Consider the following 23925-nt stretch of genomic DNA (forward strand, 5'->3'; position numbering starts at 1 on the left):
TATTGAATACTGCACTGTTGGGTAGGGTGTGCAAGTTGTGCATTTCACTACTGTACATGTGACAAAATAAACTTTAACTTGATAGGCACTGTGTATGTGGACAGGTTGCTATCAAGCCTGAAAAAAGTGAATTAACAGAACTTTGTTACATTTTGTTCACCACACAACTATGTCCATCTGAACACATCCAGACATCCACAATCAAAACCCAGTAAACATTTATTTCAAAATCATTTCTGATCTTGTTGTGGTTCAAGTTTGCAATTTGTTAATACTATGGGTACCTTTAGTGGCAATGAATATACCAGTAGTTCAAATATATTACGCGTTGTCATAACATTAATGATTGTGATGCTTTTTGCTTTAACTTCTGTGAACATTGTGGTTAGATCCCATTATGATTCAATGTACCATGTTTATGGTTCATAATAGTAACCCAAATCTGACCAGAATCTGTCCCACAATAGACAGTGTGTGTATACACACTATCATCTTCATCTGATGTGTGGTTAAATACACAGGTCTACAAGATTAAATATGCTATTTGGATGTTCTTTTAAGACACCTATTCATTCTGAGACACATGTCATTCTCTGAATTCAGAATTCACGCCTTAAAGAAAATACAAATATTTTGTCATCAGTATGTCATCAGAAACATTTTATTTTCCATTGCCTAAGTAGGTTGAGATGAAACACTAACAACCATAAACATGAATGAGTCAGCAATATTGTCACCCTGGTAATGTACATACAGAGGTTGGTTTTAGGCCAGTGTTCTGTGTCTCACCACTTCCTGTCTAGCCTACTGAGTAAAAGTTCTAACAAGGGAAGTTCACACTTCAGTTTCACTTGTTGTCTACTACCCCTGTATGATTTTTACTTACTCACTTTAGAAGGTTTACTTTTACTCACTATAGAAGGCCTTTAAATATAACATTATAATGATAAAAGTAATTATTATTCAGTACTATTCCAAGGCATTTCTACATTGTAGAAGACAACACAAATCAACACAGTCCTTATTGCTAACAAGGTATATCTATAACATAAAATAAAATACAAAAAATACTTTTTCAAGCCGCTCACGTCAATGCAAACTATTTATATCTACAGTAATAATCTGTCAATGAATTAGCCTGGTCATTTGAACAGGCAAAGTGCTAAACGGCCCAGCCAGGCCACCGTCACAGGCCCTAGCAGTATTGGTAACACTTTACTTAAAGTCTGTAGATATAATTCTTTATAAGTTGTTATGAACATGTATGAACCTTTTATAATGTGTTAAACCTGGTCGTTCGAGCCCTGAATGCTGATTGGCTGAAAACCACAGGTATGACACAAAATTACTTGTTTACTGTTCTACTTATCTTAGTAACCAGTTTATAATAGCAATAAGGCACCTCAGGGGTTTATGGTATATGGCCAATGTACCATGGCTAAGGGTGCTGTGTTATGCCTAAGAACAGCTCTTAGCCATGGTATTGGCCATATACCACATCCCCTCGGGCCTTATTACGTAATTATATTATGTCATGTTTCTCAACTGACTCAAAATGGCTGTTATTTACTCAGGATCAATAGGAAACTACAATACACCATGTTAAGGGGGTCTTGCATGCTTAAGTTATGACAAGTCTTATAATGCACCATAATGCATTTTAATTACAGTCTTTAAGTAAGTGCTACCGCCAGTGATGTCTACAGTGGCGTCCCGACATCCTCGGTGGAGTCTGCCTTCATATCAAAGACCAGACCGTTCCTATACATCAGCATGGTGACTTCACAGTCAATCTCTCCTTGGTTTGGATCGGCGGTTTCTAAACTTAACACCTGGCCCTTAAAATCAGAGGTCAGTGGGTCACTGACTCCATCTGGTGTGCTGGAGTCTCCAAGGCTCTTCTCGTTCTCGTCTTCACACACCTCCAGGAGAGTGGCTTCCTCAGGGTTGGGATCTTGGCTGCTCTTGTCATGTAGCTGCAGCTCATGCACCTCTTCCTTAATCTCATACATGTCCTGTTGAGACCAAGTCATTCCAATTCAAGACCAAATCCTGACTTGAGATGCCCCAAGTTCACCAGAACTCTGGCTACACAGGTTCGAAGGGACTCGAACAGTCAGGCAAATGTCTCAATGATAACAGTATCAGTACATGCCTTGGACAAAGGTTCAAGTTAGTTACGCTTTACAAGTATAACTCACCAGTTAGGCATTATTTAAATGTAAGAAAGTTTACCTCATTCACATTAGTTTCTATACCAGCTGTTAAATATATTTTGGGGTGCAATATTGTTTGTTGAATGCATGGAAAGTTTGTGGCGACTGAGTGCAGAAGGCAGTTTCTCCTCAGATTGTGCTTTGTTTGCTCAGCAGGTGCTTTCCTCCCACCAATTCACATAGACATAAGCACCTCTATGGCTGTAGTCACTAACCCTACCTTTTATGGTTACAGTCTGACAGGGCTCGAGTCATTGCAGTACCTTTTGCATCAATCGTGGCTATAGCATTACTCTATCATTTTAGATTTTATGTAAAAGAACAGAGCATGTCATGTGATAAGTGTCTACTTAAAATTCCGTTTTGTATCAATAATGTGATGCATATATTCTGACACTAGCACAGTCCAACCTTTTTTATATTTATGGAAAATGTGGAGTTCTGCACAGAAAAGTAAGAACACAATCCTACATATGTAAATTGTTAATTGGATCTTACCTGAGTACTCGCTCGATAGTTCTTAGACTCTGCGACCATAGGACGCGGTATTGGTGGGAAGATCTTGCTTTTATGTCTGAGAATTAGAATAAAGGTAAAGATGCTGTTTAATATGATGTGTGAAATCTTGTTGATGTTTTTATAAAATTAAAAATATTCATCCCGGGTAGACCAGGTTTTCTTGCTAGTCCTGAAGATGTGTTGTAAAAATATATATATCAGCTCACCTCTTGATGATAAATAAGCATATTGTTATTAATATTGCAATTAAAACCATTTTGCCAGCTATCTTCCAGCCTTATTGGAGAAGATAAAGAAGATAATTTTATTATTTTATGTTGGTGAGTTGTTAGTGTTAAGCATCTTGAATCTGTATGAACACATAATTCAGGCAGCATCCACATGTCAATCATTTGAATAGTAAAAATCGCGACTGAAATAAAATATAATCATAACATGAATGTATGTACTCTATTTCAAAATAGTTTGAATGGTTTGATTGTTCTCTGGTCTAGTATAGTCTGTGCCATTAAAAATCATTCCTATCTTCTTGATTCATACCAGTAATGGACTTGTGTTGAGGCTTTGTCAAGATATGGATAGATATATTTCGTCCTGAGCCTGCAGCTGTTGCTCCAGCAAGATAGATATTGTATTCGGACTCAGGTGTCAGGTTTTGAATAAGGTACTCTGTTTTTGATGCTGAAATGTTGTGACACTCTGATAAGAGACAGAAATGTGATATTAATATTTATAAGTCAAACGTTTGGACACACCTACACATTCAAGGGTTTTTATTTTTTTACTATTTTCTACATTGTAGAATAGTAGTGAAGACATCAACTATGAAATAACACATATGGAATCATGTAGTAACCAAAAGTGTTATACAAATCAAAATATATTTTATATTTGAGATTATTCAAAGGAGCCACCCTTTCCTTTGATGACAGCTTTGCACACTCTTGGCATTCTTTCAACCAGCTTCATGAGGTAGTCCGAGCAAATGCATTTCAATTAACAGGTGTGCCTTGTTAAAAGTTAATTTGTGGAATTTCTTTCCTTCTTTATGCGTTTGAGACAATCAGTTGTGTTGTGACAAGGTAGTGTTGGTATACAGAAGATAGCCCTATTTAGTAAAATACCAAATCTATATTATGGCAAGAACAGGTCAAATAAGAAAATTGAAATGACAGTCCATCATTATTTTAAGATATGAAGGTGAGTCAATTAGGAAAATGTCAAGAAGTTTGAACGTTTCTTCAAGTGCAGTCACAAAAACCAACATGCGCTATGATGAACCTGGCTCTCATGAGGACCGTCACAGGAAAGGAAGACCCAGAGTTACCTCTGCTGCAGAGGATAAGTTCATTAGAGTTAACTGCACCTCGGATTGCAGCCCAAATAAATGTTTCACAGAGTTCAAGTAGCAGACACATCTCAACATCAACTGTTCAGAGGAGACTGTGTGAATCAGGCCTTCATGGTTGAATTGTTGCAAATAAACAACTTTTAAAGGACACCAATAATAATAAGAAGAGACTTGCTTGGGCCAAGGAACACGAGCCATAGACATTAGACCGGTGGAAATTTGTCCTTTGGTCATATGAGTCCAAATTTGAGATTTTTGCTTCCAACCGTCGTGTCTTTGTGAGACGCAGAGTAGGTGAACGGACCTCCTCCGCATGTGTGGTTCGCACCGTGAAGCATGGAGGAGGAGGTGTGATGGTGTGGGGGTGCTTTGCTGGTGACACTGTCAGTGATGTATTTATAATTCAAGGCACACTTAACCAGCATGGCTACCACAGCAGTCTGCAGCGATACGCCTTCCCATCTGATTTACACTTAGTGGGACTATCATTTATTTTTCAACAGGACAATGACCCAACACACCTCCAAGCTTTGTAAGAGCTGTTTGACAAAGAAGGAGAGTGATGGAGTTCTGCATCAGATGACCTGGCCTCCACAATCACCAAACCTCAACCCAATTGAGATGGTTTGGGATGAGTTGGACCGCAGAGTGAAGGAAAAGCAGTCAACAAGTGCTCAGGAAATGTGGGAACTCCTTAAAGAGTGTTGGAAAAGCATTCCAAGTGAAGCTGGTTGAGAGAATGCCAAGAGAGTGCAAAACTGTCAAGACACAGGGTGGCTAATTTGCATAATCTAAAATACAACATATATTTTTAATTGTTTAACTTTTGTTTACTACGTGATTCCATATGTGTGTTATTTCATAGTTTTGATGTCTTTCACTATTATTCTACAATGTAGAAAATAGTAAAAAATAAAGAGAACCTTGAATGAGTAGATATGTCCAAACTTTTGACTGGTGCTGTAAATACTATTTTAATTAATTAATTACATAATTACACATGTTCACCACAGAGCATAAACTCATCTAGTTAGGAGGATAACTTTACTTTTTATTTCAACGTGGGCCCCATTATTTTGGCTTCTTGTGTAGCAGACTTCGTAGTGTGTAAGGAAGCCTTGCTGGTCTTGCACAGGTATAGGTTTCCAATGCAGCACTGCAGAGTTGGTTACTACATTAACAGTGAAATTCTCAGGTGCCTTACTAGCTGCTGAAAAAAGATATTCCTGTTAAATACTGTATACAGTATTTTGTAGTAAAGATCTACATCATCTAGCATTGCTGTGACAGTCAGATGTTTTTTATATGAACTTTGCTTACCACCCTCTTTTTGTACATGAGATGCATTTCTGTTGTTTGTGGCTTTCCATCAGTTTGTTTGTGAACGAGGTAAAAGTAACGTACATAGTCGTCCATCTCTAAAAATCAAAACCAGACATTATCTTCAGTTCAAGAGATATACTGTATATCTTGGTCTATCACAGTAAGACGAACACAGACATTTCTTATTCTTAAGAAATATATACTTTTCGTGAAGTTCCCCTTACTTTGTCTGATAGATTTGAGTGTTTCCTCCACTGTTCCATTCATAATTTTTGATATATTCACTTTGGCTGGTTGTGTTTCTCCGTCTGTTAGCTTGTACCATTCCAGACAGGAATTTTTAAGGCGAGGGGTATAATTGTGTGGGATGAGTTTGTCATCAGGCCAAGCTAATTGAAATGAAATAACAAAATGTTGATTTAAGGAATGAACATTATTGTGTAGAAATAAATTAAGCAAAGAACACACACACAAACGCACACATATACTTACACTTCCTGGGATATGTAAGATGTTTTGCTGGGACAAGGATATGTGTCTGCGATGACTTTCCCACCTTATTAAAGGCAAAAATGTAACCACTGACAGCAGAGTAAGTCACATAAACACTAAACTCAGTGGTAGTGATATTGGTGTGGTTCTTTCGCTTTAGTTGGCAAGGCCAAATATGGAGAGAGAGGTTGTAATTCACCTGTCCCACAGAGACTGGATAAGGTGGTGTCTGGAAGACACGGGTACAAATTAAGTTATGCAGCTGTTTACAACACAATTTGAGCCTAATCGTAATCAGCAGGTTCTAGAATGTTGTTTAATTTTCAACGCTGTGTAACATTCTGTAACTTACACCCCAAGTCAGATTGAGGAGTCGGGTACCATTGTTAAAATCCTCCACTGTCCACTTAACCTCTGTGGGATTTTGGATTTCTGCAACAAAATTACAGTTACAACCAGAAATGGTAAGCCATGAAAATGTCTCTATCTTGGGGCAGAGTCAGTCAATTCAAAATTCAGACAATATAGAAGATTAAAATGAAATTCATGAATTGAAGAACTGGACATTATTTCCAATCATCATCTACTATAGTAGGCCTATCTACAGTATATATGTAAGAACAGAATTGACTGATTTCAAATAGTATTGCACTTAAACCTGATGAGTTGGACTGTAGGTGGCTGCAGCGAGTGTTACAGTGACTCTTGAAGAGCACTGGCTGACGGAGAGAGATGATGTATTATGTCAAATTGATACATTTGAGGTAAAAATATAGAAATGTACAGTGTTCAGCAGTTATCAAACTATATACGTTAACTAAGCACTACATAATTTTGGTTCAGTAGTTATCAGTTTTGAGCAGTTTGATTAAATTATAGTTCATCTTATTGTTAACAAATGACAAGAAAATCATATCAAATGTAAAGTGAATATTGCATTTTGAAAAGCAGATACTTAATGAATATGTATACACATTTGTAGTGATTTGGTGCAGTGGACAAGTGAACCAATGACTTAGTGAATTTATTTGCTGTACTCAATTGAAAATGTGCTTAGAGTTTTGAAATGAGCCATTTTGATGATTTGTTTAGATTTTCATGCTTAGAGTTGTGAAATGTACAACATACTAAATTGCACCAAACCCACTGGGCAAAGACGTCATTTCAACGTCTACTCCACATTGTTTCAACGTAAATGTATTGAAATTATATGGAAACAAATTGATTCAACTATTGTGCGCCCAGTGTGAAATGATTGAAAAAAACTGTAATAATATCAGCCTATTGCAGCTTAAGCCTACTATCACTAATGACAATAGTGATACATCAATAGGGTCTCCTGATGTTTATCAGGTAGAAATGTAGTATGAAACCCAATTATGATTTTCATGAAGTGAATGCACCACCCATGCATGGGCAGCAGTTGTAGGCCAAGTTGTTGAGGTAAAACAGTAGGCATCATATAATTTCTTGTTGTTTCAATGTAGCCTAGGCCTCACTCCCACTTCTCAATCACCACTCCCTCACCTTCCTTACCCACCTTGACCAAAGATGAGTGGCTCTAAAACTATTTCTGCAGGCCCTATGTTAAAAAAAAAAATACTTAGAGACAAAACCATAGGGAAGATTTTTATTTTTTTAAACATTTTAATTACCCCTTTTTCGTGGTATCCAATTGTTAGTATCTTGTCTCATCGATACACCTCCCGCACGGGCTCAGGAGAGACGAAGGTTGAAAGTCATGCGTCCTCCGATAAACAACCCAACCAAGCCGCACTGCTTCTTAACACAGCGTGCATCCAACCCGGAAGCCAGCCGCACCAATGTATTGGAGGAAAACATCGTGCACCTGGCAACCTTGGTTAGCGCGCACTGCGCACGGCCCGCCACAGAAGTCGCTGGTGCGTGATGAGACAAGGATATCCCTACCGGCCAAGCCCTCCATAACCCGGACGACGTGCCAATTGTGCATCGCCCCACGGACCTCCCGGTCGCGGCCGGTTACGACAGAGCCTGGGCGCGAATCCAGAGTCTGGTGGCACAGCTGGCGCTGCAGTACAGCACCCTTAACCACTGCGCCACCTGGGAGTATTGAATATTATTTAATGTGTTTCAACATTAATGACAATACATTTGTTCAAATAACTTGTTCTCACCAGTTGCTTAAGTCAGATGGTTTTTGGGATCCCCAACTCCATGCTGGTTCATTTTGTGATTGATGGTAGACATCGTACAGGCTCAGAATGCCCACTCCGCAAACAGATTGTCTTTCTATATCGTTGAATGAGCTGGATCATTGTGATGAAATCATTAAGAAATCAGGCTTTGACAGAATATACATTTTGACAAGTGTATAGGCCTGTCCTATGTGTTCAAACTCTGGTACTTTAGAAAAAATTTAATTAGGTATCATATGAACAGTCATTGCAAATATTCTGTGAAATTGTTTAGTCTTTGTATTCATGTGTTCTGACACTGTCTAAAATATCTACACATGATACATGATTGTTACGCAGAGTGGAACTCAAGAGCAGACTCAGATGAGGAGACTAGGATGAAGTAACCAAGGTATTTATTGAAACACGGGGGTGAGTGCAGGTCAGGGGAAGCTCGGGCGGGTTTCTGGAAACCAGGTGCGGAGGCTGAAGCGAGAGGGGTTGAAACAGGGTAAGCAGTTCCGGAGGGGAATCCAAGGGAGTAGTAGAGTGGGGAATCCAGGACAGAGTAGCAGGATGACGAGACGTGGGACTGGAGACAGGGACCAGAGTCAGAGCGGGCGGAACTGTAGCGGAGAGGAAAATAGCGTCAGGCAAGGAAAACAGGCCCAACAGGATCGGAATAGTAACAAATGGCTAGAAGCGTAGACTGACTGAGCAGAGATTACGATCTGGCAGTGTGGAAGTGGCAGGTGCTGAGTATTTGTAGAGGTCTTGATTATGGAACAGGTTGCAGCTGGTGGGGATCTGCTCTGACTCCAGCACACCTGTCTCCACCCACACAATCACACACACACAGAGAGAGAGAGAGAGAGAGGGGGACTGGGGGAGTGGCGGCAGGTCAAGGAGACACAGGATGAGCAGTAGAGGGCGTTGCAGGAGCAGATGTGACAATGGTTACATTCTTCTGACATTGCTCTTTTCTTTGTCACATTTATATTCTAGTATGATACGGCAGTGTCCCTTCTCCCTCAGGAGGCTGAAACGATTTGGCAGGGCCCCTAAGATCCTTAGGAACTTTTACAGCTGCACCATCTGTCTGGTATGGCAACTGCACTGCCTTCAACCGAAAAGCCCTACAGAGGGTGGTGGGGATGGTCACACAGGGGGTGGGTTCACAGCCATCCAGCACGTACATGCTAGGGGTGTCTGAGAAAGACCAGAAAAATTTCCAAAGACTCCAGCCCACTGAGACATGGACTGTTCTCCATGCTCCTGTCCGGCAGGCTGTACCAGTGCATCAAAGCTCAAACCAACAGACACCCAAATGGCTTCTATCCCCTGGTCATAACACTAAATGATTATTGATTAGACTTATTACTGGCACTACACTGCTGTTCATTGACTATTGATTGCCATGACCATTAGTATCTATCTATTTATCCTGCTACTGGTCACTATTACGCCTGTTTACATGTATACAGTATATACCATAGGTATTTTACCATAAGTATTTATATATTCCTGCTACCAGTCACTTTTCAGCCCTGTTTACATGTATATCCATCCACCTATTACTCTTACACTGACACTCACCCACACGTAGACACACTCACCCACACACTCACACTTACATAGACACTCACCCACATACTCACGTAGACACACTCACCCACACACTCACACTTACATAGACACTCGCCCACACACTCATGTAGACACACTTACATAGACACTCGCCCACACACTCATGTAGACACACTTACATAGACATTTACCCACACACTCACACTTACATAGACACTCGCCCACACACTCATGTAGACACATTCACCCACACACTCACACTTACATAGACACTCTCACCACCACGCAGGCACCCACTCACCACTTATGCTGCTATGCTGTTTACTATTGTTATTATTATTAATGCTGTTACCAGTCACTTTCTCCTAATGGCTGCCTACATATTTACATCTACCTCAATACTCAGTCTGCTAAATGACTTAAATGTAATGTAAATGTACTCCAGTATCCCTGCACACTGACCCTGTATATGGCTTCCTCTCTTTTTTCTCGTGGTTTTTATATATTTGATTATTACCTATCCTGTCCTTTTTTGTATTGAATACTGCACTGTTGGGTAGGGTGTGCAAGTTGTGCATTTCACTACTGTACATGTGACAAAATAAACTTTAACTTGATAGGCACTGTGTATGTGGACAGGTTGCTATCAAGCCTGAAAAAAGTGAATTAACAGAACTTTGTTACATTTTGTTCACCACACAACTATGTCCATCTGAACACATCCAGACATCCACAATCAAAACCCAGTAAACATTTATTTCAAAATCATTTCTGATCTTGTTGTGGTTCAAGTTTGCAATTTGTTAATACTATGGGTACCTTTAGTGGCAATGAATATACCAGTAGTTCAAATATATTACGCGTTGTCATAACATTAATGATTGTGATGCTTTTGCTTTAACTTCTGTGAACATTGTGGTTAGATCCCATTATGATTCAATGTACCATGTTTATGGTTCATAATAGTAACCCAAATCTGACCAGAATCTGTCCCACAATAGACAGTGTGTGTATACACACTATCATCTTCATCTGATGTGTGGTTAAATACACAGGTCTACAAGATTAAATATGCTATTTGGATGTTCTTTTAAGACACCTATTCATCTTCTGAGACACATGTCATTCTCTGAATTCAGAATTCACGCCTTAAAGAAAATACAAATATTTTGTCATCAGTATGTCATCAGAAACATTTTATTTTCCATTGCCTAAGTAGGTTGAGATGAAACACTAACAACCATAAACATGAATGAGTCAGCAATATTGTCACCCTGGTAATGTACATACAGAGGTTGGTTTTAGGCCAGTGTTCTGTGTCTCACCACTTCCTGTCTAGCCTACTGAGTAAAAGTTCTAACAAGGGAAGTTCACACTTCAGTTTCACTTGTTGTCTACTACCCCTGTATGATTTTTACTTACTCACTTTAGAAGGTTTACTTTTACTCACTATAGAAGGCCTTTAAATATAACATTATAATGATAAAAGTAATTATTATTCAGTACTATTCCAAGGCATTTCTACATTGTAGAAGACAACACAAATCAACACAGTCCTTATTGCTAACAAGGTATATCTATAACATAAAATAAAATACAAAAAATACTTTTTCAAGCCGCTCACGTCAATGCAAACTATTTATATCTACAGTAATAATCTGTCAATGAATTAGCCTGGTCATTTGAACAGGCAAAGTGCTAAACGGCCCAGCCAGGCCACCGTCACAGGCCCTAGCAGTATTGGTAACACTTTACTTAAAGTCTGTAGATATAATTCTTTATAAGTTGTTATGAACATGTATGAACCTTTTATAATGTGTTAAACCTGGTCGTTCGAGCCCTGAATGCTGATTGGCTGAAAACCACAGGTATGACACAAAATTACTTGTTTACTGTTCTACTTATCTTAGTAACCAGTTTATAATAGCAATAAGGCACCTCAGGGGTTTATGGTATATGGCCAATGTACCATGGCTAAGGGTGCTGTGTTATGCCTAAGAACAGCTCTTAGCCATGGTATTGGCCATATACCACATCCCCTCGGGCCTTATTACGTAATTATATTATGTCATGTTTCTCAACTGACTCAAAATGGCTGTTATTTACTCAGGATCAATAGGAAACTACAATACACCATGTTAAGGGGGTCTTGCATGCTTAAGTTATGACAAGTCTTATAATGCACCATAATGCATTTTAATTACAGTCTTTAAGTAAGTGCTACCGCCAGTGATGTCTACAGTGGCGTCCCGACATCCTCGGTGGAGTCTGCCTTCATATCAAAGACCAGACCGTTCCTATACATCAGCATGGTGACTTCACAGTCAATCTCTCCTTGGTTTGGATCGGCGGTTTCTAAACTTAACACCTGGCCCTTAAAATCAGAGGTCAGTGGGTCACTGACTCCATCTGGTGTGCTGGAGTCTCCAAGGCTCTTCTCGTTCTCGTCTTCACACACCTCCAGGAGAGTGGCTTCCTCAGGGTTGGGATCTTGGCTGCTCTTGTCATGTAGCTGCAGCTCATGCACCTCTTCCTTAATCTCATACATGTCCTGTTGAGACCAAGTCATTCCAATTCAAGACCAAATCCTGACTTGAGATGCCCCAAGTTCACCAGAACTCTGGCTACACAGGTTCGAAGGGACTCGAACAGTCAGGCAAATGTCTCAATGATAACAGTATCAGTACATGCCTTGGACAAAGGTTCAAGTTAGTTACGCTTTACAAGTATAACTCACCAGTTAGGCATTATTTAAATGTAAGAAAGTTTACCTCATTCACATTAGTTTCTATACCAGCTGTTAAATATATTTTGGGGTGCAATATTGTTTGTTGAATGCATGGAAAGTTTGTGGCGACTGAGTGCAGAAGGCAGTTTCTCCTCAGATTGTGCTTTGTTTGCTCAGCAGGTGCTTTCCTCCCACCAATTCACATAGACATAAGCACCTCTATGGCTGTAGTCACTAACCCTACCTTTTATGGTTACAGTCTGACAGGGCTCGAGTCATTGCAGTACCTTTTGCATCAATCGTGGCTATAGCATTACTCTATCATTTTAGATTTTATGTAAAAGAACAGAGCATGTCATGTGATAAGTGTCTACTTAAAATTCCGTTTTGTATCAATAATGTGATGCATATATTCTGACACTAGCACAGTCCAACCTTTTTTATATTTATGGAAAATGTGGAGTTCTGCACAGAAAAGTAAGAACACAATCCTACATATGTAAATTGTTAATTGATCTTACCTGAGTACTCGCTCGATAGTTCTTAGACTCTGCGACCATAGGACGTGGTATTGGTGGGAAGATCTTGCTTTTATGTCTGAGAATTAGAATAAAGGTAAAGATGCTGTTTAATATGATGTGTGAAATCTTGTTGATGTTTTTATAAAATTAAAAATATTCATCCCGGGTAGACCAGGTTTTCTTGCTAGTCCTGAAGATGTGTTGTAAAAATATATATATCAGCTCACCTCTTGATGATAAATAAGCATATTGTTATTAATATTGCAATTAAAACCATTTTGCCAGCTATCTTCCAGCCTTATTGGAGAAGATAAAGAAGATAATTTTATTATTTTATGTTGGTGAGTTGTTAGTGTTAAGCATCTTGAATCTGTATGAACACATAATTCAGGCAGCATCCACATGTCAATCATTTGAATAGTAAAAATCGCGACTGAAATAAAATATAATCATAACATGAATGTATGTACTCTATTTCAAAATAGTTTGAATGGTTTGATTGTTCTCTGGTCTAGTATAGTCTGTGCCATTAAAAATCATTCCTATCTTCTTGATTCATACCAGTAATGGACTTGTGTTGAGGCTTTGTCAAGATATGGATAGATATATTTCGTCCTGAGCCTGCAGCTGTTGCTCCAGCAAGATAGATATTGTATTCGGACTCAGGTGTCAGGTTTTGAATAAGGTACTCTGTTTTTGATGCTGAAATGTTGTGACACTCTGATAAGAGACAGAAATGTGATATTAATATTTATAAGTCAAACGTTTGGACACACCTACACATTCAAGGGTTTTTATTTTTTTACTATTTTCTACATTGTAGAATAGTAGTGAAGACATCAACTATGAAATAACACATATGGAATCATGTAGTAACCAAAAGTGTTATACAAATCAAAATATATTTTATATTTGAGATTATTCAAAGGAGCCACCCTTTCCTTTGATGACAGCTTTGCACACTCTTGGCATTCTTTCAACCAGCTTCATGAGGTAGTCCGAGCAAATGCATTTCAATTAACAGGTGTGCCTTGTTAAAAGTTAATTTGTGGAATTTCTTTCCTTCTTTATGCGTTTGAGACAATCAGTTGTGTTGTGACAAGGTAGTGTTGGTATACAGAAGATAGCCCTATTTAGTAAAATACCAAATCTATATTATGGCAAGAACAGGTCAAATAAGAAAATTGAAATGACAGTCCATCATTATTTTAAGATATGAAGGTGAGTCAATTAGGAAAATGTCAAGAAGTTTGAACGTTTCTTCAAGTGCAGTCACAAAAACCAACATGCGCTATGATGAACCTGGCTCTCATGAGGACCGTCACAGGAAAGGAAGACCCAGAGTTACCTCTGCTGCAGAGGATAAGTTCATTAGAGTTAACTGCACCTCGGATTGCAGCCCAAATAAATGTTTCACAGAGTTCAAGTAGCAGACACATCTCAACATCAACTGTTCAGAGGAGACTGTGTGAATCAGGCCTTCATGGTTGAATTGTTGCAAATAAACAACTTTTAAAGGACACCAATAATAATAAGAAGAGACTTGCTTGGGCCAAGGAACACGAGCCATAGACATTAGACCGGTGGAAATTTGTCCTTTGGTCATATGAGTCCAAATTTGAGATTTTTGCTTCCAACCGTCGTGTCTTTGTGAGACGCAGAGTAGGTGAACGGACCTCCTCCGCATGTGTGGTTCGCACCGTGAAGCATGGAGGAGGAGGTGTGATGGTGTGGGGGTGCTTTGCTGGTGACACTGTCAGTGATGTATTTATAATTCAAGGCACACTTAACCAGCATGGCTACCACAGCAGTCTGCAGCGATACGCCTTCCCATCTGATTTACACTTAGTGGGACTATCATTTATTTTTCAACAGGACAATGACCCAACACACCTCCAAGCTTTGTAAGAGCTGTTTGACAAAGAAGGAGAGTGATGGAGTTCTGCATCAGATGACCTGGCCTCCACAATCACCAAACCTCAACCCAATTGAGATGGTTTGGGATGAGTTGGACCGCAGAGTGAAGGAAAAGCAGTCAACAAGTGCTCAGGAAATGTGGGAACTCCTTAAAGAGTGTTGGAAAAGCATTCCAAGTGAAGCTGGTTGAGAGAATGCCAAGAGAGTGCAAAACTGTCAAGACACAGGGTGGCTAATTTGCATAATCTAAAATACAACATATATTTTTAATTGTTTAACTTTTGTTTACTACGTGATTCCATATGTGTGTTATTTCATAGTTTTGATGTCTTTCACTATTATTCTACAATGTAGAAAATAGTAAAAAATAAAGAGAACCTTGAATGAGTAGATATGTCCAAACTTTTGACTGGTGCTGTAAATACTATTTTAATTAATTAATTACATAATTACACATGTTCACCACAGAGCATAAACTCATCTAGTTAGGAGGATAACTTTACTTTTTATTTCAACGTGGGCCCCATTATTTTGGCTTCTTGTGTAGCAGACTTCGTAGTGTGTAAGGAAGCCTTGCTGGTCTTGCACAGGTATAGGTTTCCAATGCAGCACTGCAGAGTTGGTTACTACATTAACAGTGAAATTCTCAGGTGCCTTACTAGCTGCTGAAAAAAAGATATTCCTGTTAAATACTGTATACAGTATTTTGTAGTAAAGATCTACATCATCTAGCATTGCTGTGACAGTCAGATGTTTTTTATATGAACTTTGCTTACCACCCTCTTTTTTGTACATGAGATGCATTTCTGTTGTTTGTGGCTTTCCATCAGTTTGTTTGTGAACGAGGTAAAAGTAACGTACATAGTCGTCCATCTCTAAAAATCAAAACCAGACATTATCTTCAGTTCAAGAGATATACTGTATATCTTGGTCTATCACAGTAAGACGAACACAGACATTTCTTATTCTTAAGAAATATATACTTTTCGTGAAGTTCCCCCTTACTTTGTCTGATAGATTTGAGTGTTTCCTCCACTGTTCCATTCATAATTTTTGATATATTCACTTTGGCTGGTTGTGTTTCTCCGTCTGTTAGCTTGTACCATTCCAGACAGGAATTTTTAAGGCGAGGGGTATAATTGTGTGGGATGAGTTTGTCATCAGGCCAAGCTAATTGGAAATGAAATAACAAAATGTTGATTTAAGGAATGAACATTATTGTGTAGAAATAAATTAAGCAAAGAACACACACACAAACGCACACATATACTTACACTTCCTGGGATATGTAAGATGTTTTGCTGGGACAAGGATATGTGTCTGCGATGACTTTCCCACCTTATTAAAGGCAAAAATGTAACCACTGACAGCAGAGTAAGTCACATAAACACTAAACTCAGTGGTAGTGATATTGGTGTGGTTCTTTCGCTTTAGTTGGCAAGGCCAAATATGGAGAGAGAGGTTGTAATTCACCTGTCCCACAGAGACTGGATAAGGTGGTGTCTGGAAGACACGGGTACAAATTAAGTTATGCAGCTGTTTACAACACAATTTGAGCCTAATCGTAATCAGCAGGTTCTAGAATGTTGTTTAATTTTCAACGCTGTGTAACATTCTGTAACTTACACCCCAAGTCAGATTGAGGAGTCGGGTACCATTGTTAAAATCCTCCACTGTCCACTTAACCTCTGTGGGATTTTGGATTTCTGCAACAAAATTACAGTTACAACCAGAAATGGTAAGCCATGAAAATGTCTCTATCTTGGGGCAGAGTCAGTCAATTCAAAATTCAGACAATATAGAAGATTAAAATGAAATTCATGAATTGAAGAACTGGACATTATTTCCAATCATCATCTACTATAGTAGGCCTATCTACAGTATATATGTAAGAACAGAATTGACTGATTTCAAATAGTATTGCACTTAAACCTGATGAGTTGGACTGTAGGCGGCTGCAGCGAGTGTTACAGTGAAATATCCATTGCTCACCAGTGGGAACGTCCAAGATTGGAGTCCAGTCGCTCCACAGGGGACGTTTGACATGCTTGGACTTTTGTCTGACCTGCAGTTGGTACATGTATTGGTTCTGGAGATTCTCCAGAGTGACCATGGCTGTACAAACAAACACAGGTTTACAGTCTCACTCTAGTGATAGTTTTGCACTGTTTCGAACACTCAGGCTGAATTTGATTCAGACCCAAACAAACATTACAATGTGTTGTCGCTCTACTGCATTTCGGATATGCCAGAAAGGGCTGCTTATTTCTCAAAAGAGCTTAGTGAATCTGAAAGTAGTTCACCTTGTTTGACTTCTGTTTCAGTTGTGTTCTAGACCAACAGAGAAAATGTAGAATGAATTAAGGCAAAAATACTAATCATCAGAAAATAAGAAAACAATGAATGGAAGCATTGTTGCAAGGAAAAGAAGAGACGTTACCCATATCCCGGAGGTTTTCTCTAATCTTCTGAACTTGACCTCTAATACAACATCTTCTGGCATGTGATTTTTCACTTCTGTGACAAAAGTGTCCTTTAAGAATTGTTTGCATTTTTTTACGACTACATTTTTATTTGACTCATAGCCTCTTTTCTCTTCTGTTACTTGAAATGTAACACATCTCATCTGATATCTTATAAACTCTTGAATCTTGGAAAATGTTCACTTTGGTGCATGGCCTTTATTACCTTCCTTGTTAACCCAGCTGAGGGTAAGATTACTTGAGGATCTTGACATAGACATATTTTGGGGCGCTTCATACTTAACTGCAGGGAAATAACAAAACGTTATATCTTAACAAGGATTACAATATGACTCTTGGGATTAAAATCATACCATGGTTATTCATGTGAAGTCCTTTGTGGATTCTTAATAATAATAGTACTTTTTATTTGGAAGATGCCTTTCAGGACACTCAATGACATCTTACATTAAAAGTAGGCCTACATAGAATCTAGTGCAGTACATCAAATCATAAAATCAAGTGCATCAATCAATAGTGCAATTAAAAGGACCAGATGAAACAGGACAGATCAAATAGGGCTACTGGAAAGACATGGCGGGTAGGAAAGTCAATCAGGCACCCAAGGCTATCTGGAAGATGTGTTTTGAGTTTAATGTTTTGACTGTCTGCATTTTGTATTACTTAGCCTGTATTTTACATAGAAAAACAGAATCTTGTTAATAAAAAAAGTTTTTTTTACCACTTTCATTCAGTCGAACAGAGATACTGAATGACTGGCAGCTCCAGTTGCCCATATAAGCAACCACCCATAGATCCACGGGCACTTTTTCGAGCACTTTATCGTCATTCACAAAGATATAGCTCTGCTGATTTTTGCCCAATGATTTTTTATTTTCCGTAGAATTGGAGCGCCTGAAAACATTAAGGATGACAGCAACATTTGGTACACACACACTAAACAGATATCAAATCAATAAAATGTATTAATAAAGCCTTTTTTTTACATCAGCCGATTTCACAAAGTGCTATACAGAAACCCAGCCTAAAACCCCAAACAGCAAGCAATGCAGATGTAGAAGCATGGTAGGTAGGAAAAACTCCCTAGAATGGCAGGAACCTAGGAAGAAACCAGGCTCTGAGGAGTGGCCAGTCCTCTTCTGGCTGTGCTGGGTGGAGATTATAACAGTACATGGCCAAGATGTTCAAACATTCATAGATGACCAGCAGGGTCAAATAAGAATATATGCATTTCAGAAACAGAAAAGGATGAATAGTTTATTGATTGGGGATATACTACAGTTTATTGTGCCTTGTGCTTGAGGATTAACTGTCTTCACACTGTCAGCCTTGCTTTATCTACCAGTCCACATAACGTGCACACACACTCACATTTCACAACACTTGTCATAGCATAAAGTAACTAAGTCAGAGGTCTCTGACATACAGTGCATTCGGAAAGTATTCAGACCCCTAGACTTTTTCCACGTTGTTACACTACAGCCTTATTCTAAAATGGATTAAATTGTTATATTTCATCAATCTATGCACAACACCCCATAATGACAAAGCAAAAACAGGTTTTTAGAAATTTATAAATAAAAAACAAAAATATCACTACTTTGTTGGAGCACCTTTGGCAGCGATTACAGCATCAAATATTCTTGGGTATGATGCTACAAGCTTGGCACAACTGTATTTAGGGAGTTTCTCCCATTCTTCACTGCAGATACTCTCAATCTTTGTCAGGTTGGATGGAGAGTTTCGCTTCACAGCTATGTTCAGGTATCTCTAGAGATTTTCAAGTCCTGGCTCTGGCTGGGCCACTAAAGGACATTCAGAGACTTGTCCCAAAGCCACTCCTACGTTGTCTTAGCTGTATGCTTAGGGTTGTTGTCCTGTTGGAAGGTGAACCTTCACCCCAGTCATGAGCAGGTTTTCATCAAGGATCTCTCCGTTAATCTTTTCCTCAATCCTAACTAGTCTCCCAGTCCCTGCCGCTGAAAAACATCCCCACAGCATGATGCTGCCACCAACATGCTTCACCATGGGGATGGTGCTATGTTTCCTCCAGACTTGACACTTTGCATTCAGGTCAAAGAGTTCATTCTTGGTTTCATCAGACCAGAGAATCTTGTTTCTCATGGTCTGAGAGTCCTTTAGGTGCCTTTTGGCAAACTCCAAGTAAGCAGTCATGTGCCTTTTACTGAGAAGTGGCTTCAGCCTGGCCACTCTACCATAAAGGCCTGATTAGTAGAGTGCTGCAGAGTTGTTCTTCTGGAAGGTTCCCATCTCCACAGAGGAACTCTGGAGCTCTGTCCGATTGACCATTGGGTTCTTGGTCAACTCCCTGACTAAGACTCTTCTCCCCAAATGTTCCGTTTTGCCGGGCGGCCAGCTCTAGGAAGAGTCTTGGTGGTTCCAAACTTCTTCCATTTAAGAATGATGGAGGCCACAAAATCCTGTATGGAGAATTCCTTCGACCTCATGGCTTGGTTTTTGCTCTGACATGCACTATCAACTGTGGGACCTTTATATAGACAGGTGTGTGCCTTCCCAAATCATGTCCAATCAATTGAATTTACCATAGGTGGACTCCAAGTTGTAGAAACATCTCAATGATGATCAATGAAAACAGGATGCACCTGAGCTCAATTTCAAGTCTCATAGCAAAGGGTCTGAATACTTATGTAAATAAGGTTTCTGTTTTAAATTTTCATAAATTTGCTAACATAATTTTTTTTTTTTTAAATCACTTTGTCATCATAGGGTATTGTGTGTAGATTGGTGTGGACAAACATGATTTAATACATTTTCGAATAAGGCTGTAACGTAACAAAATGTGGAAAAAGTCAAGGGGTCTGAATATTTCCGAATGCACTGTAATAGCAAACTGGATCCTGCCAGGTTCATGGAGGCATACTAATAACACGCTGAGTTTGAGGTCTCTGTCTGTGTGACTTATGGAAAGTGTACAAACATGCATAGCTAACTTACTTGTAAAAAAGCTCATAGGTGGCATTTTGCATAGACCCAGACTTCGTCCATTCACATGTATAGGTGGTAGCTTTTTCAGTTTTCTTGTAGCATTGAGGACTAGAAAGATATTTACTAGTTGTCCCTTTATTAAGAAATGTAAAAAGAGTGTTTAAATGAAGAGAGAAATTATGAGTTGCTGTCCTTTTCAGTAGTATGTCTTCAACTTATTTGCTCTCACCAAAGAGGGTCGAGTTGAACTGAATATCCCCTCCGTAATTATTGGGACAGGCAAGCATGTTTTGTTATTTTGGGGTCTGTATTTCAGCACTTTGTATTTGAAATTATACAATGACTGAGGTTAATAACCAGAAGGGGATTAGGGTTCCAATTTGGGAACACCCCCCACGTTCAGCTGGTAGGTGGCGCATGGGACGCAAAAATATTCCTACAAATATTTAACCTCCACACATTAACAAGTCCAATGGCTCAAATGAAAGATAAACACCTTGTTTATCTACCCAGCAAGTCAGATTTCTAAAATGTTTTACGGCGAAAACATAGCACATATTTATGTCAAACCACCACCGAAGACACAGCTAATTTGCATAGCCAAGTTGAAAAAAATATGCAATCAACAAATGCAGGATTAAAAGAAAAATAATTTCACTAACCTTTTGAAATCTTCATCAGATGACAGTAATATAACATGTTACACAGTACATTTATGTTTTTTTCAATAATATGCTATATATATCCATAAATCTCTGTTTACAATGATGCATCGTTCAAAAAATGCTACTCAAATGTCCTGAGAAATGACGATAGCTCCGGCAGATAACGTCAGCTAACAAGGAATATACATCATAAACTTTGACTAAATATGCATGTTCTACATATATATAGGAAGATATACTTCTTGTGAATGCAATCGCTGTGTTACATTTATTTTTAACGTTACAGGTTTCGTTCACTAGGCTATACTATGAGTCGGCGCTCAAAAAGTAGCATTATGGCTCCTCTATCTTGGAGTCCACAGAAACCCAAATTTACCACATAAATATTCCCTTACCTTTGCTGTTCTTCCATCAGAAGACCTGGAAGGAATTATACTTACCAAAAACAGCATTTAGTTTTGCAGTCTGTGTCTTTCAGTTCTCAAACACGACACATTTCGGTTGAAATGCAGCCAAGTCAAGTGGATGCGCACCAAAACGTTGAAATTACATATTATATGTCGACTAAACTTGTCAAACTAAGTTCATAATCAAGCTTTAACATGTTATAAAGGTGTACAGCAATTGTGAGGACGAACAGAAACACAGGCACCGTTTAATCGATCTTGGAAAAAAGACAGGACTGGAGCAGAGCGCGCATGAGAGTAACCTGTTTTTTCACGTGACCGAAAGGTTTCAGCCCGCCAAAACTCTCGTGAGCCCGCGATCCTCACAATGAGAAGCCCCATTGGAAGCAGACATCGCGCTGAAGACAAAGAGACTGTTCCCAGACCTGTAGGTGCTTGGGAAGGGTGGGGGCGATGACGTCAAAGTTGGGCCAACTTTTCTGATGACAAGAGAGAGTTTGGGAGAATGACTGCCCTGAGAGTTATGCTTTACATACAGACATAATTTAAACGGTTTTAGAAGCTTTAGAGTGTTTTCTATTCAATAATATTTTTTATTTGCATATATTAGCAACTTTTGACAAAAAAAAATTCTGTTTACTATGGGCACGCAATTACTCCAGAGGGGGCAGTAAAACAGCCCTATCCCCAACATTAAAGTGCAGATTGTCAGCTTTAATTTGAGGGTATTTTGATTGATATTGTGTGAACTGTTTAGAAATTACAGAACTTTTTGGACATAGACCCCCAATAGAAATGAATGGTAAAAATAATCTGAAACACAACCAAAACAAACAGCAAATGCATCCAACAGGTTTGTAGAGTCAGACTATGTACAAAAAGTTATGTAATTTCTTAACGGTTCACACGATATGGATGAAAATACCCTCAAATTAAAGCTGGCTGACTGCACTTTAACCTCAGTCATTGTTTGATTTCAAATCCAAACTTTTGAAGTAAAGACCCAAAAGAAGAAAAAATGCTTCACTGTCCAAAAATTATGGAGGGCACTGTATATTATGAGTGGAATATGCTATTAATCATTATATCACATTAGATGTTACTTTGCATAAGCATCCCCAAATTAGTATTTCAAAAATGAGATAGAAATATAATGTAACTATCAGTGTGAAATAAATTCTACACATATTTCATCTGTAGTTCTGTACAGATCATTTACAGTAGCAGCGCTGTCACAAGCTAACCAAAAGCTTCCGCATTGTCACACCTTGATCACAGTAAATGCATTTTACCGTTCTCTTATGGTTTTGGCAGTACGACAAGGGTATCACTACAGAGATAAGCTGAAAAGAACTGATGCTGAGCCAAGAGCCACTGAAAGCCGCTGAGTAGAGAGAAATATAATAATACCTTGAGCTATTACCATAGCAAGAACCAGAAACCCTGGCAGGAACCAGTGTTCCTTTGCCTCCATCACCTCAACAACCCCCTGAGAGAGTTAGTGTGTAAAGTGTCCAAACAGGTGGTTATCCAGGGTTGATCCGTCTGCGTATAGCCAAGGAGACGTGGGTTTGCTGGACTGTTAACACTGTTCCATGCAGATGTCCTCAAACCTGTTTCAGTTACTCTTCTTGTAAATGAAACTGTGGGGAGAGAAATGTCAGCATACTCTTGTTTTTTGTCAGGTAGAAAGGCAGAGCAAGCAGCCTCTCAACCATAAACCACAGTGTTGGGGGAGGGGACTGTTCTGACTGTTGGGGGATTAATGTGCCACATTGGCTTATCGTTACAGAGAGGATGTTGGCCACTGCGAACTCCTGGGGTGACCGAAAATAACATACCTTCCCACACAGTAGCATCATCTATTTTCACACTGCTCCTGAAACAACCAGCTCAGGCTTTGATGGACACTTTCATATCAAAAGCATCACTCATCACAGAGGTTAAGAAGCATTTCTTTACAATGGTTTGCTCAACCAATCTGAATGAAGCCACTTTGGGAGGTCCTTCTGGGAATCAGCTGAAGGTGAGGTCAATTTTGAGGCTAAAGATTGAAACTTATCCTCTCTTATATCCTCAAATTTGATTCCCATTTTCAGTTTCCCTGAAATGAATGCATTTCTTTACCATTGCCTTATTCACATCATACCTAAAAAATGTACCTATTAAATGTGTGTTATATTTCCATACGCAAATTGCCCTTAAAGAGGAACTCCACTCCAGGTCTATCGTAAGCTATGGTGCTCCTCACCAGAAGTATTATTTATTTTGTGCATTTTATTTGCTGTACAATGCTTTAGCCAACACAATAAAAAATGACAATTCACACAAATGTAAGATGTTACAGAGATTCATTCCCATCCTTCTACTTATTCGGAGCTAGCGGGGTTGATTCTTGAATGGATGTAAAGCCAGTGTAATGTGATTGTTGGATGTTGCTGTGTCTTTGATACACTATGGTTCTCTAAACTTTGAGAACCATGGCTTGTAAATGTGTTAGAGTACATTGTTTGCATGTTATTTCAAGTTGTCTATATTGACGTCAATTACATTTCAAGTAATGACGTTATTTCAACTAGAGTTCAATCTGTCT

General features: G+C 39.0%; 1 protein-coding gene across 15 annotated transcripts; it reads right to left on the reverse strand.

The window, feature by feature from the left end:
• Positions 1 to 643: 643 nt before the first annotated feature.
• On the reverse strand, positions 644 to 23006 carry LOC118401463 (interleukin-6 receptor subunit beta-like). 15 transcript variants are annotated; one of them, XM_052475175.1, is made up of 16 exons: positions 22743 to 23006; positions 20270 to 20393; positions 18015 to 18187; positions 17499 to 17576; positions 17251 to 17327; positions 17114 to 17141; positions 16803 to 16925; positions 16437 to 16516; positions 16085 to 16313; positions 15816 to 15980; positions 15587 to 15685; positions 5135 to 5293; positions 3276 to 3434; positions 2942 to 3011; positions 2715 to 2790; positions 644 to 2015 (listed from the first exon to the last, which is right to left on the reverse strand). In XM_052475175.1, the coding sequence occupies exons 1-16, from the start codon at positions 22804 to 22806 to the stop codon at positions 1701 to 1703; spliced, it is 2019 nt and encodes a 672-aa protein (XP_052331135.1). In that variant the 5' UTR covers positions 22807 to 23006; the 3' UTR covers positions 644 to 1700. The 15 variants fall into 15 exon arrangements, with proteins under 15 accessions (XP_052331135.1, XP_052331130.1, XP_052331132.1 ...); XM_052475170.1 differs by having other exon boundaries at positions 5135 to 5296; XM_052475172.1 differs by lacking the exon at positions 5135 to 5293 and adding an exon at positions 15314 to 15475.
• Between the last annotated feature and the right edge of the window lie 919 nt (positions 23007 to 23925).

Source organism: Oncorhynchus keta, chromosome 22 (assembly GCF_023373465.1).
Source record: "Oncorhynchus keta strain PuntledgeMale-10-30-2019 chromosome 22, Oket_V2, whole genome shotgun sequence".
Classification (NCBI taxonomy): Eukaryota; Metazoa; Chordata; class Actinopteri; order Salmoniformes; family Salmonidae; genus Oncorhynchus; species Oncorhynchus keta.